At 45.7% G+C, this 14,586-nt stretch overlaps 1 protein-coding gene across 1 annotated transcript in view; it reads right to left on the reverse strand.

Moving 5' to 3' along the window:
- ISM1 (isthmin 1) overlaps window positions 1-10,655 on the reverse strand; it is a 47,013-nt gene extending 36,358 nt beyond the window's left edge. The window contains exon 1 of the mRNA XM_083175835.1: window positions 9,810-10,655. Within this exon, the coding sequence (XP_083031961.1) occupies window positions 9,810-9,923 (114 nt within the window). The 5' untranslated portion in view covers window positions 9,924-10,655. The remainder of the gene's footprint in view (window positions 1-9,809) is intronic.
- Window positions 10,656-14,586: the final 3,931 nt, after the last annotated feature.

A 14,586-nucleotide genomic window follows, 5' to 3' on the forward strand; every position in this document is an offset into this window, starting at 1 on the left:
AGGCACCTCATGGTGCCACGGCACACAGGGGACATGCTCTATTTGTTTTCTTTTTGCTATTCTGAGAGCCAATGCAAAATATGAAGTCAATCGGACAGCTCTAACACATGCCCGAAGCGGCACAAAGTTTTACGGTTTAGGTGATTTTTCTTCAAATTGCTGCAAAACACTTTAAGTGAGTGCACTTTCTTTTTGTTGCAAAAGGTGGGCCTCTGAGCAACATATGCCTTTATCACTGGACATTGTGTGTGTATTCTATATGTATATTACACACACACACACACACACACCCCCCAATGATGAAGTAAGATGAATTTTTTACACTTGAACTTGTCCTCTCACAGGGTGCACACAAAGCTAGGACACCCGAGAGGGTCTTATTTTTGCGTGCTTGTTCCACATCATTCGATGGTCAGTGACCATCGAATGATGTGGTCCCCGCCCACAAGGCTGCAAATGGATTTATATGCAAAAAACATCCATTTGTAGCCGTGCAGGCGAATTTGGCGAGCGAGGGGGGCATGGCAACTGGCAGGCAGCTTAAAACCACACGCAGCACTGCGAACTTCCCAGAAGGTGTCTCACGTCGTACCTTCAAATTTAAAAATGTACCTTAAATAAGAGACACCCTACCCTACAGCATAGGTTTATTTCCAGATGTCAAGCACAGACTGTACACACCTGCATCTCACTGAAAGGAGCAGCATTTACTGGGCTGATAATTCCACTTGGAATAGAGAGAGATTACAATCTTTTCATTGATTTGATTGCATCAAATTGCGAAAGGATTTAGAATTTGTCAGACCAGCCAGATGTGCAGAGGAATCCTTTAACTCGTTCCTTAGATATAATCTACTGCAGATGGATTTAGCATTATTCTTAATGAAGTACTAACTTGTCCCCTGCAGAACTAATTATTAATTTAGAATACAACACTACAGTTTGGAATCATCTGTTCATTATATTTTGCCTGCTTACCAAACGTTAGGGGTTTAGAATTTTACCATAAAAAAAGTCATCAAAGACCGAGGCCTCATTTTTAGGCTCCATCAGTAGCCAGATGGTCTCTTTTTTTTCTCAGTAAAGGAACAGGTGGCATTTACAAGAGGACCCATCAGGTGCGTGCTATCCTATTAGTTGCTAGTTTGTAATCTACTAGACGATCAAACAAGAGTTTATAGGAATCCATGACCTGTAAATGTTCATTAAGGTGAAGAGAACGTCACCTAGCAACAGCAATCTCCGTTTATGGTGCAATAATCCCCCCCCCCCCCCAAGCTTATGGTGTCACCGTTGAGGAGAACCATTACTAACACTTCACCATATTACACTAGTCCAAAAAAAAAGCTACTAGAATCCTTAGTAGAAAATACACTTTCCTTCACTCCATATATATTTGTAGCGTAAAGACATTTTGTTCAACAGTTTACATTTTTTAGCATATCAGATGTCTTTGGCACAATTCAGTTGCTGTGTCAGATGGTAAAGGCACAAACTAGTGTACACATGTAAATAAATCGTACAGTAGAATTAGGAGTCACCTGAGCTTTTGAATACAGTTGGCTTGGCAGTTCTAGAGTGGTCACACTGTTAGATAGACTATTTGTCTATTTGATTTTATTTATGTAAGCGAGATCGAACAGAAATTGAATGCATTCGATCCTGAAGCGGGTCATCAAAATCAAATAGAAAAATAGGCTGCAGGCAAGACCATATAGTACAAAGTGCCGTGCGACTCAATCCCGTATGTGCACTCCTAGCACTACTGCCTCACATCATACACAGAGAGAATATGTAGGGCCAAACTGTTCTTATCTGCCAGCAAAGTCTATGGGTGAAATTTAATAGGATGAGAGATTCAGAAAATGAGAGATTTGGTAAGAAACCTTCAGGTTTTTTTAAAGCGGCAATCATTTACACTGCAAAATCAAACTAGTTTTGCAGTGTAAATGATTGCCGCTTTAAAAAAACTGAAGGTTTCTGATCAAATCTCTCATTTTCTGAATCTCTCATCCTATTACATTTCACCCAATGTTTCTTTGTAAGCTCCATACAAAAGAGAACCTTCGCAGGTTAATAGAAAAAAATCTTGATAGGTGGATCACACACACATACACACACCCGCCCAAAGCCACCCGCCACTTCATGAATGGATTACTCTTGCCTTGATCACCATGACCTATACCATTAGAAATCACTCGGGGGACTTATATTGAGGGGACCACTTTCACAGACCAACATGTCAACCCGGATCTTCATACCGGATGGTTACAGTCCATTAAGTGGCCAAGGTACTTGTAAAGACCTGCAAGCGCTTTATCTCTGTAATAAGAATAGCTGTTGACTAAGGTGGTTCGCAATTTTTTGTTTTTAATAAAATGTAATTCAACCGAGATGACACATTGCGATCATTCCTGGTACATGCCTGTAAAATATAGTGATGAAACGAAATGGCAAGACATAACGAAATATTAACAGACCTGCTAGATTCATTATTGGGTGCCGAAAGAAGGATCTGCATTGTGATCTCAAATATCACACACCACGGCCCATGCTGCCTCAGAAGAAATCCGCTTCAATACTGCACAGATGTTCACTTAAATTGTCAGGGGAAAATCAATGATCTTTTCAACAGAAGGATTTTGTTCCGAGATGGTCAGTGGTTTTCTTTTTAGAAGTGCCTTTATTTCTTTATCACTTCTCCAGCTGTGTGTCTCTTCCTTTCTAATTTATCAGAAGCAAAGTCAAGTTTAAGCTACTGGCAAAATCTCTCAAGGAATGTAATTTATGTTCCCAGACTGTCTGGTCTTAAATAATGCTCAATACAGTTCAAAAGCAAGGGATGTTGTATTCTCATTGAGTAGTATTAAGACCACTGCGTTAATGGAGAGCCCTTGGACAGTCCCAGTTTCACGCCACATGATCAGGACACTTGTCCCGAATATTATGCAATCCCAATCAGCAACAGCTCCTCACATAAGGTCTTAAGCTGGCCATACCCTTATGCGATTTGATTTCACCCGATTCTGACGGATTGGGCTGAGAAATAATGAGAAAAAGTGGCCAAATCACATTTGACATCCGATGCGAGTTCCCATGCACATCACATCCAGAGACCAAACCGGCTGCACACAAGATAAACCAGATTGCAGCCATCAGTGCACATCGCAGCTGCTTTTTAGAAGCTGCAATATATCGCATTCGGTTTCCCTTGAACCTGCCCCCAAATTAGATGAAAAGACTCCTGAGGAGCTGCCAGGGAAGTTCAGGTAAATTGGATTCGACTTGAGGCCTATGCTGCAAACCAAGAGGTGCAGTTTTTTTTTATTTTTAAGCAGCGAAAATAAAGCCGCTTTTGCCGCTACTAACACCATAGCTCAACAACTGTCCCAATTTTTGTTTATTTGGGACTGTCCAGCATCCCACCTGAAACTGGCAGTGTCCTGCGATATGGGGGGGGGGGGGGGTTTGGGAATCCCTCCGATCGGTGCTGCTCTGCCAAAAATGAAGCGTGGTCTCACGAGATCAGCACCGATGTGAAGCCATGCCCCTTTGTGGAAGGAAAAACCCACTTTCCAATACTGCACAGGGGTCCCGTTGGGCAATTTTGAAATGTTGAGAGGTATGCCTAACACCAAGGGGGGGGGGGGATGTTCTAACATTCGCACCCCAGCTCCGCCCCTATCGCATTCATAATTATCGCATATGCACTAACTGATTGGCCGGTGATAAAGTACCAGGCACTTTATAACTTCTCCTCCCTTATCAATGCTTCATACATCTAACCCACGGTTCCAAGCTGGGTTAGACCTGGAACTTACTCAGTTCTCACTGCAGTTGACTCGGTATATTCCAGTATTAATCACCTGCAAGTAGTCCGAATAGACTAATTGCAGCTGTATTGTCCTGTGTCCTGGCTGCACACTAACCAGTTCCAACGTGCACTGAGCTATAGCAGGAAGACACCAGTGTATAAATATAAAGCAGTCGGCCGCACTTGTGTCCTGCTGCATCTGTCCCCTTAGTACATTATGGTGATAGGAGAAACCACCTGTGCATACTAAGCATCACATGGAAGCCTTGCCCACCGTTTGGGTTACATCCACAACTATCATTGGTATTGGGCCTTACGCCAGCCTCATGCTGGGTGCAAAATATTCATCCGATAGAAATAGCTCAGCTTCCTCTGCAAACCATCACTAAAGTCGGCCGACGCACCCAGGATCTGTCACTTGTCACTGATAGTAGAGTTCTGCACAATCGCACTATCACCCTTATCTACCAGCCGAAAAACCCTCCTCCACGGATAGTATTGTATATGCAAGAACTGTGTGCGGCCCTCAAATACCCACTAAAATGTACGAAGTGGCTCCCAACTGAAATTAGGCCAAGGTCCATACCAACTGCATTTCATCTTTGATCTCAAATCACAGAGAATAACCGACGATAGATGAGCCTACAAGTCCTGGACCGACTGTTGGGTCCTGCTGCGTACACACTAAACAATTGTTAGGTCAGAGAAATAGGGTGAAATGTAATAGGATGTGACATTCAGAAAGTGAGAGATTTGGTAAGAAATGTCCATTTTTTTTTTTAAAGCGGAAATCCTTTACACTGCAAAACCAGTTTTATTTTGCCGTGTAAATGATTGCCGCTTTAAAAAAATAATGGAGATTTCTTCCCAAATCTCTCATCCTATTAAAATTTCACCCATAACATCTGTTAAGGTCCAATTTGACCAGATTCCTACAGATCGCACCTAGAACAGATTACAGCCACAAAAGATTGTAACATCCATAAAATTAAGTAGGATTAAGGGCCTTATTCTAGTTCACTCTGACAAAATCCTTCTTAGATGGACAAAACCATGTGCACTGCAGGTGGGGCAGATGTAACTTGTGCAAAGAGAATTAGATTTGGGTGGGGTTTTACTTCAAAGTGAGATCTATATTGCAGTGTAAAAATAAAGCAGTCATTATTTACCCTGCACAGAAACCAAAATAACTCACCCAAATCTAATTCTCTCTGCACATTTTACATCTGCCCCCCTGCAGTGCACATGGTTTTGTCCATCTAAGAAAGAGTGAACTAGAATAAGGCCCTAAATGAGACCCAACCACCCCTCCCTTATGCCACACAGGCACACTACACTATCCACAGCAATAGAGCAGAACGCCAACACTGCAACTTCCACATCCTGGAATGAACACACACACACACACACACACACACACACACACACACACACACTGCTGCATCTTTCCATCGCAGAAAATTGCTTATATTGGTAGATTAAAATTCTGAAATTGCCCTTTAATTCCAAAGTATTATTGAAGCAGACTATAAAGTACTGCAGATACAGGATTTCCGCCTTGCAGATGTTACACATCACTTTAGTATATATTAATTACTTGAATATGATCGCGTTAATATTTGTTCTAGATATTTCAATTCAGAAATACAGCTGCTTCAACAAAAATAATTTACTTGAAAGCACGTCAGGAGATAGAATTACAATATTGGAGCTTTCAAATCCTGTTACATTGAGGAGGATAATCTAAACCATTTGGTCCTAAAAAGGAGCCTGCTAACAGGCAAGGGATTCAGGAATGTCACGGGCTTTTGCAGCAGATTGACATGAAAGCGCCTTATATTGTATGTTACAGGGAGTCATTAACAGACAGACAATCCTAATATTCACACTTACCAAGCTGCGCAATAGTATGAAAGATAAAAGAAATGTTTACACAAAAATAGTATTTCCAATGAGACATTTCTAGTAGTTAAAAGAAGTAAAACGGATGGGTCACCGAGGACTTTATATTCAGGTTCTGACTTAATATTTCCCACAAGACCAAACACAAACTGAGCGCGCACACGCACACACACACACGTAATTTTGCTAATGACCAAAGGATATAGAACATGGTTTGGTTGCTTGACATATATTGTTGCTTCTGTGCACACTAGAACATCCTTATGCCGCGCTGTTCTAGGTAAAGGTATGAAGGTGACATCACATTGGCCTGACAAATCATTTTCCATACACGATAGGCACCAAATAGCTAGCAATATCGCTAGGTTTGGGGTGTAGCCCATCACGCCCGATAACATTGCATGCAGCCGATGGAGTGCTCATATTGAGCATAGACATTGAACGATGAAGACAATATGGCTGACCGATTGCTAAAGGTCCATACACACTGGGCGATTATGCCCAGCGATGAACGCTGTCATCGCTGGGGGGAAAGCCGCTCCGTGGATACACACGGGGGTGGCTTTCCCCCTGACCGACGCGGTCAGAGGGGGGGGGGGTAATACCAGCAGATGAGCGGCTTTCATGGCGATGATAGGGGAACGCGCAGCACCCAGCCATACGCACTGGGCGGCTTTCAGCTCAAAAATCGCCCAGTGTGTATCCAGCTTAACAGTCCAGGATGTAGCAATTAACAGCCTTGAGTACAGGTGATTTAATCAGTAGTTATTTTAGGTTTCACCATCTGTTCTCAAGCACTAACCTGGACTGTTCGTGTGCCTTGAGGACTGAAGTAGGTAATGTGCCATAGACAATATACGGGTGAATAAGGACATGTATACAGGGACGGGATAGATCGATTTAGTCTTTCATTCCAGGTGTAGTGGAAATGTAGATAAGTTGGGAATGGAATGGTCAGGGGGTAAATATAACCTGGGTAGTAGAATGTGGGGGGTGGCAGGGGTCTGATATGCACACTTCTCATGCACACTTCTCACCCAGCCTCAGTAACTGCTATTCTGCAGGTTAGCATCAGGTGGAGTACACTGACAGTAGGAGGTATGGTGGACTGCACAACATCAGCAGCAGCTTCTAGCACCTGGCAGAACAGTCCTGGAGCCCCTGTATGTCCCGCTGTTACCATGCACACAAGACAGAAGCTGTCACGTGGCTAATTCACAGCATGACTGCCACCATAAAACGCCCCCGACACCAGTCAGATGAGCACCTGCGGTGATGGGAGGAAGATCAAATGCCAGGTTGCAGCAAAGGTACCTGACCATCATGTCTGCTTTATGCATAGTGTGGTCATATTTTAGCTAGACCTCAATGAACTCAACTTGAGCGAGATGATTCCCCCAGATGTTTAACAGTGGCTTATCTTTATAAGCTTGTGTGTGCAGATAAGCCTCAGCCTAGATATGATGTACAGCTAGAGGTAAAATAGGTGCGATATCTATTAAAGAAAAACAACCCCACATCTCTAGTGTCGCACCGAGCAGAGGGGAACCCTTTGACTTGGGTGGTCAGCTTAACTTGAAAGAAACAAATAGTAACAAAAGTAAAGAGGGGGTGCCGGACGACTCAGTCGTGATTCCAGCAGACGTTTGACCGACATTGGAATCCCAACTGTTACAAGCCCGACTTACAGGGCCTAATTTCCATTGTAGGGGTTAAAGACCCCCCCATAGAGGAGAATAGGTGGTGAGTGCAGTGAGCCATCAAGCCTGCAAGGGGCTTCAATGTGCTTGCCCCCTGTTGGGCTCCTGTGAATTGGGATTCCGATGCTGGAGAAACAACCATCAAAATCCCAGCAGTCAGCGGGTTATACCAAACTTGTAAGGGTGGGGTGGGGGGCAACAGTAGTAGCAAGGAATGGCTTTAAGTTGGCTCTGAATCCACCGTCACCAATATAACGGAAATTCAGAATGGTTAAAGAAATAAACAAAATTTAAAGGAGACTCCAAACCAAGAAAAGCATACAAACGCTGAACAAAAAAACCAACCTGACAGCACAAGTGAGTGTATTACATAACGTCTGAGATACACTAGCAGCTGATCCTCACTGTTGCACCCTCTTTTTTCACTTCCTTGTTCCAATTGCTTCAATGTGGCCATTTTCATAACAGAATAACAGATTGAGCACTGGTACGGTACTGAAAGTTAATCACTACTAAAGAGCATCTCCCTACAGAGCATATTAAAATTCCCAGCCTGTCTGGAATATGTCAGATTTTTTCCCCTCTTTTAAATCATTACTGCACCCCCATCTCCATACCACAAGGGCATCACCCCAGTCATCTCACACAACGTCAAACTGATAGGACTATAATTGACTGGGCAGGCAGCAATAGAAATAGGCCGACCAGGAATTCCAGCAGCTCAAAAATACATAGGGGTACATTTACAGAGCAAAAAGTGTTCTACTGTTTCAGTGTTCCTTTTGCACCATATTTACCAACATTCCTGTGACATTTTCTATTCCCTGACACGACCCATGGGTCTATTTACCCGTTATTTATATAGCACACACATATTCCACAGCGCTTTACAGAGAATAGTTGAACATTCACATCAGTCCCTGCCCCAGTGGAGCTTACAATCTATATTCCCTACCACATGTATACGGACACACACATTCATTCATTCTAGGGTTAATTTTGTTGGGAGCCAGTTAACCTACCAGTATATGTTTTTTTGGGGGGAGGGTGGCTTGTGGGAAGGAACTGGAGTACCCAGAGGAAACCCACGCAAGCACGGGGAGAATATACACACTCTGCTCAGTTAGGGCCATGGTGGGAATGAAACCCATGACCTCAGTGCTGTGAGGCAGTAACGCTAACCATTACCCTGTCCGTGCTGTCTTTTTGACATCACATTTGTGCAACTAGGGGGCACTTATACTGGTCACATCGGGGATTGGCAACTCAATGCACTTCAGTGATGAATAACCTTTAAAAAGGACCAGACATTGGTTTGAATTTAAATTACGATGAAAGAAAGACGCACCTATCGCTAATAACACATCACCAGGCATTTTAAATAGGTTATGAGCTATAACAAATATACAACACAGGTAAGTGCCCTCTAAACTGTGGCTCAGCCAGACAGATTGGCAGCACTTGTGTCTGCACCATATTAAAGACTTGTGCTGAGATTTTGTACTGATCAGTCTGTTTTTGATGCAATTTAAAAACTACATTGAGAAGTGCTCTAGTTTTTCCACTTCAAAATTCTTTTAGAACCGCTGTCAGCAGAACCCACCAGAAGAGTGTTCCTATAATACACACCTGGCTTTGATGTCCATGGTGGATTTTGCAGGGCATAAATCCTCTCCCTAATCTGCCTCTGTTGAGAAGACTTTCCCATCTCATCATTTTGCTCCACCATAAAGGAAAGCAGGACGCATATGGCAGCAGTTTCTGACGTGACAGCCGCTGGCTTTCCTTCTAAACTTCTGCCAAGTCTCCGTTAAACAAATAGGGACTCTGCTACCAATCTTAGGGGAGGCTCAAGGAGCCAGCAACTCTGCAGGGGATGGTAAACTACAACACATCATTTCTCCCAGCCATTCAGGTATGCAAAGCCAAATTCCACGAAAATCAAGTATTTATAGGTGAAGGTGGTACCGACTACATAGACACTGAGAAGGTCGACACAATCAATAGGTCAACACATACAAAGTCGATGCATGAGTTTTTCATTCCGATAAAATGTGTATAATTTAGTATCCATGTGAACTACATTTGGGAATGGTAAAGTGTGCCGAGCGAAGCACCAGCGCAGTGGGGCAGCATGTGAGGGTTGGTCCATGTCAACAGGTGTTGACACAGACAGCAAAAAAATAATAAATGCATTACTGACAACCTAATAATCCAGATCCAGGTAAAGGATATACCTGGGAAAATGTTACACCCTTGCACATTTTGGTGTTGTACTACAAGTCACTGCAAAAATCCCAAAATTAAAATTACAGAAAATAAAGATAGATAGATCTCTGCCCACATACTGTAATGATATTCCCCCTACAGGTAAGCCTATGAGCACCCCTCACCTGATGCTGGCTGGCATTGGCAGGGCTGGCAGGGCTGCCCCTCAACACGGTGATGTGCAGTGTGAGCAGCAGGAGTCCCAGCAGTAGGAGTAGCTCCGCTGCCAGCCGCACCATCCTCTTGATGCGTCCAGCCTTCAGTGCCCGCTCGCTGGGGCCAGCTGCTGCTGCAGTCCCGCTCTCCGGATCCAGGGGTCCCGGCTGGGCGGAGGAGCCACCGCCACCACCACCGCAGCACTTCGGAGCCACTGCGGGACAAGGGAGGAACAAAAGCCCCAGGGAAAGCTACAGGGGAGGGGGCGGCTCGGCTGAGGGTCTCCCCAGGCCGGGGGTGGAGGCAGCTTAGCAGCGGGCAGGACTTCCTTCAGCCGGCGGAGATCCAGCGGTAACATGGGCTGCTGATGCGTAATTGCGCGCACAGGTAGTAGGTGCGCAAAGCGCCCGTGCGCCAGATCCAGGCAGTGGGCGCAAAGTGGGCGCAGGATCCCGGGACGGGGGCACCATGCACCGTGCGTGTACAGGTGGGTCTATGGCAATGGTATATAGAGGGGGCTACTGCTCCAGGGACAGGAATCAGGGGTATCTCTCATTAGTCCTCTCTTCCTCCGGGTTCCCCAGATCCTTCAGCAGCTGTTAGGAGCACCAGAGAGTGTTCTGTCTCCATTCCCCACCGTGGGGCTCCGAGAAGTCTGCAACATGTTGACTTTTCCGCTGTAGTTATTGCAATGCTGCCTCCTCTGCCGGCTCTGCAGCCCTGTACACACTACTTCTGCGCTCACTACTCCTGGGCTGCTGCTGCACTGCAATCCGTGTGTGCATGCAAGGCGCCCAGCGTGTCAGATGTGCTTTATAGTGGTTGTTGTTGGTGTGTGTGTTACCCCTCCCCCTGTCATTACACTACCCTCCCACCCCCACTCTCCCCCCTCTCCCCCCCTGTGGAGTGTGCTCCAGCTCAGCCAGGGATCATTTACAAACAATCTTCCTTATACTCGCCACAGGGGGATGCAGCTCCCCAGCACATCTACCAGCCAGCAGCTTCCTCCGGCTGCACAGCTCACCTGGAGGTCGTCAGCAGCTTCACAGTCATAGAATTTTGATTGACAGAGTTAGTAAATGCTGCTAGCCCTTATACAAACTAACCAGGAGCTCTGAAATGTATTTTGCAGCTAGAAATATATCACTGATGATGTGTAAGTACATAGTCCCAGCTCCTGCAGAACCTCTTTCTGGGTTTTTTATTTGTTCAAGGTAGCGAAACTGAGGATGACATATCTGGTTTCACAAGAAGTTCCGCAGCAGCTGTACGATCCACGTCGGTAACCACTTAGAACGTTGCGACGGTACACTAATCGGGGGACCAGTCGACACGGTCAACACAGACACCAGAAATGCCGTGACAGACCCAGGTTGACATTTTGCTTGTGTCGACGTTTTGTCAATGTCAAACCTACCGCAGGTTGGCATTTCTCCCGTGTCGATGTTTTCACTGTCGACCAAAAGTGGTCGACCTTTTCGCGGTCGACAAACATACGCTTAAATGGATTTTTAAACAAATAGAAACGTAACAAAAATAAATGAGGGTTGTAGAAAAGGAGAGAGGAGAATACAATGACCTGAAGTACCAGGGTACGACATGAAACTGAGTTATGGCATGTTCTTAGGAACTAAAATGTAATTGTAGATATTGTTATATGAATATAACAATACAGAAAAGTAATAGTACAGTCTCCGAAGTCCAAAGGGAAGTCACATAGTTATATTATAGATGTAAACACTGAATTATTGTTGGAAATACAAGTACTTTTCATTATTTACTTTACATTGATAACGGTGTTGATGTATCAAGCAGTGAAATGCTTAAAAATGGATCCCGGATCACTCCATGGGGATTATTCTGGTTGATTCGCTTAGATGCATCCTTGGGAGTCAACCTAACCCCGCCTTGAGAATGGTAGTACGCCGGCCCACCATTTGCGAGGTGCGTTCTGTATTACATAAACATCCATTCGCAGCCTGCAGGGGAACACCCACATCATTCGATGGTCGGCGGCCATCGAATGATGCGGAACGTGCACGTATATGTAAGGGTGCTCTGAGGCACCCTTACATTTGTGTGCACGTTCAGAAGGAAGTGGGCGGGCAGCTGACATATCACCGGATGTCCAACCCATGGCGCCAATGTCACGGCCTCATTAGCATGAGAACGCCCACCATTCCCATGGGAACACCTATGAAACGCTGAGCATTCACATATGCTAATGAGGCTGATCCACGCCCCTCGCCCGCTGTCCTGGATGCGTGCACCCAGCGATCCAACTATTTGCAGTGGGCGCAGTAACACAACATCGGACCACGTGCGAACAAATAGCTTTTGCGAACGGACCTGAATAAGGTCCCGTATGTATGCCCTACAGCATAGGTGGTGCACTGTCCCGCCTGCCGCTCTTGCCCACGGCAATAGGGACTGGACCGGCTGATGGTGTCGTACATGCAGGGCCGGCGCCACCACTAGGCAAATCTAGGCATTTGCTTAGGGTGCCGGCCACTGGAGGGCGGCATTTTGTGCCGCCCGGTTACCTGTCCTACGGCGCTGTGTATTTAAATCTGGCGGCGGAGGCAGCGGGGGTCCCTGCAGTCCATTAGAAATCACGAGCGCTATCTGCCGGGCTATGCGGAAGCGCTTCTAGTGTGAAAACTCTGGCAGCACGGCGCACGCTGATCTCAGCCAATCAGCGTGCTGCCAGTGTTTTCACACTAGAAGCGCTTCCGCATAGCCCGGCGGATAGCGCTGGTTATTTCTAATGGACTGCAGGGACTCCTGCTGCCTCCGCCGCCAGATTTAAATACACAGCGCCGCAGGACAGGTAACCGGGCGGCACAAAATGCCCCCCCCCCCCGGCACCGGGGCGCCCCCACCCCGACTCGCCTGGGGCGCTCCGGTGCCTTGCAACGGCCCTGCGTACATGATCCAATACTGTGTCCTAGGATACTGTGTAATCAGTAGTGATACCTCGGGGGAGGGACCATAAACTGCACACCCTGGAACACCCTGGACATGTGAAGTGCTACCTGCTGAGACTTGTGGTGCAGCAAGCAGGAGGAGGAGATTGCAGGTGCACACTAAATATAAATGCTAAACCTATTAATATCATTGCAGTATTGCATTTCTGAGGTTCTTAGCATAATGATGGCCATTATTATCGGCTTGTCCATCGCGTCTGTGTCTGAGGGGATTATTCTGATTCACTCGGAATTGCACAATCACTCTCTAATGGACAACACCATATGCACTGCAGGTAGGGCTGATGTAACATGTGCAGAGAGAGTTGGATTTGGGTGTTTTATTGTTTCTGTGCAGGGTAAATACTGGCTGCTTTATTTTTACACTGCAATATAGATATCAGTTTGAAGTACACCCCCCACCCAAATCTAACTCTCTCTGCACATGTTACATCAGCCCCACCTGCAGTGCATATAGTTTTGTCCATTAGAGAGTGATTGTGCCTTTCCAAGTGAATCAGAATAACCCCCTGAATGTTAATGATAAGCACATTCAGACTATGGATGTGGTCGGATAGAGCAGTCACACGAGCTGACATTCCCCATGGGTTAATTCTTTAAGTGACAACAAACAGGAAATTGGAATGAGGGATTCAATTGATGCTACTCTCTTTACAAAGACCTGTTGCATCCTGGCTGTGTGACGGAGTTTCCCTTCAGTCTTCATAATAAGGAAATTGAAGACACCTCAGTGTTCCTGAATAATAGAGATTATTCAGCCTTAAACCAATTCAGAAGTGCTGCATCTTGTGTTTTTTGCTACAGTCACATAGAACTGTTACTGCAGCTCCGGGAGTAGAAACCCCTTTATTCTATGTTATTCTTGCAAATAAAATTGTACTCATAATTTACCCATCAACTGTGTCTTAACTCAACCTGTGTAGTGTAGGGAAATACAACATTTATTTTCTCATCTACATACCTCCCAACATTGAAGAGAGGCAAAGAGGGACACCGCCCGAAATTTGGGGGCGTGGCCTATACTTGCCATGCTCCCGCAATAACACGTCCCCACGTGCTGTGGGGGCCTGGCCAGCGGCTCCTTGAGGTGCTAGCCATGCCCCCAGCCCCTCTGGCTGCAGTATCTATTCACAGATGACAAGGGGAACTCCCAAATGCCCCCCCCCCCCCCCCCCCCACCACCACCACAGGACACTGCCGGCCCCAGGAGGGACGCGGGAACGTCCCCCCAAAAAAGTCAATGATCTGGTATGACTCCGGCAAAGTGAACAAAGTCACTGCAATCTCCATATAACTTCCTTTGAACTTTCCACAAACAGAAGTAATCACTGCCAGTTGGAACACCTATTAAGCTGTCCATGTGTGGTAGGAGCGTGCCATGTCATACATAGTATTAATAAATGAAAATGTTGCATTTGTCCATGATGAAAGTATGGATTGCAGCCTTGTTCAGTGACTCCTGTCATCACTACACTCTCCAAACTCTCCTCTTAACACCTTTCACTCCAGTCCAATAAATCACCCTGCCTTTCCCATCTGTGATGATCCAGAACACAGTCACTTCTGCCAACAGATATGCTTGCAGGAAGAAATGAAAGAAAGCACACAAATGAGCATATATGTATAAAATATTTGACTCAATACAGTATATCTGCACACGTACATTGGGGTAAAAGATTAACAGCTTGCCATAGCAGAGAACCAGCAATGCGGGGATGATACCGGGATGCCACTCAGCCAGCTGCGGTGAGCGGCGTCC

The sequence above is a fragment of the Crinia signifera genome, chromosome 3 (assembly GCF_055691185.1).
Source record: "Crinia signifera chromosome 3, ASM5569118v1, whole genome shotgun sequence".
Classification (NCBI taxonomy): domain Eukaryota; kingdom Metazoa; phylum Chordata; class Amphibia; order Anura; family Myobatrachidae; genus Crinia; species Crinia signifera.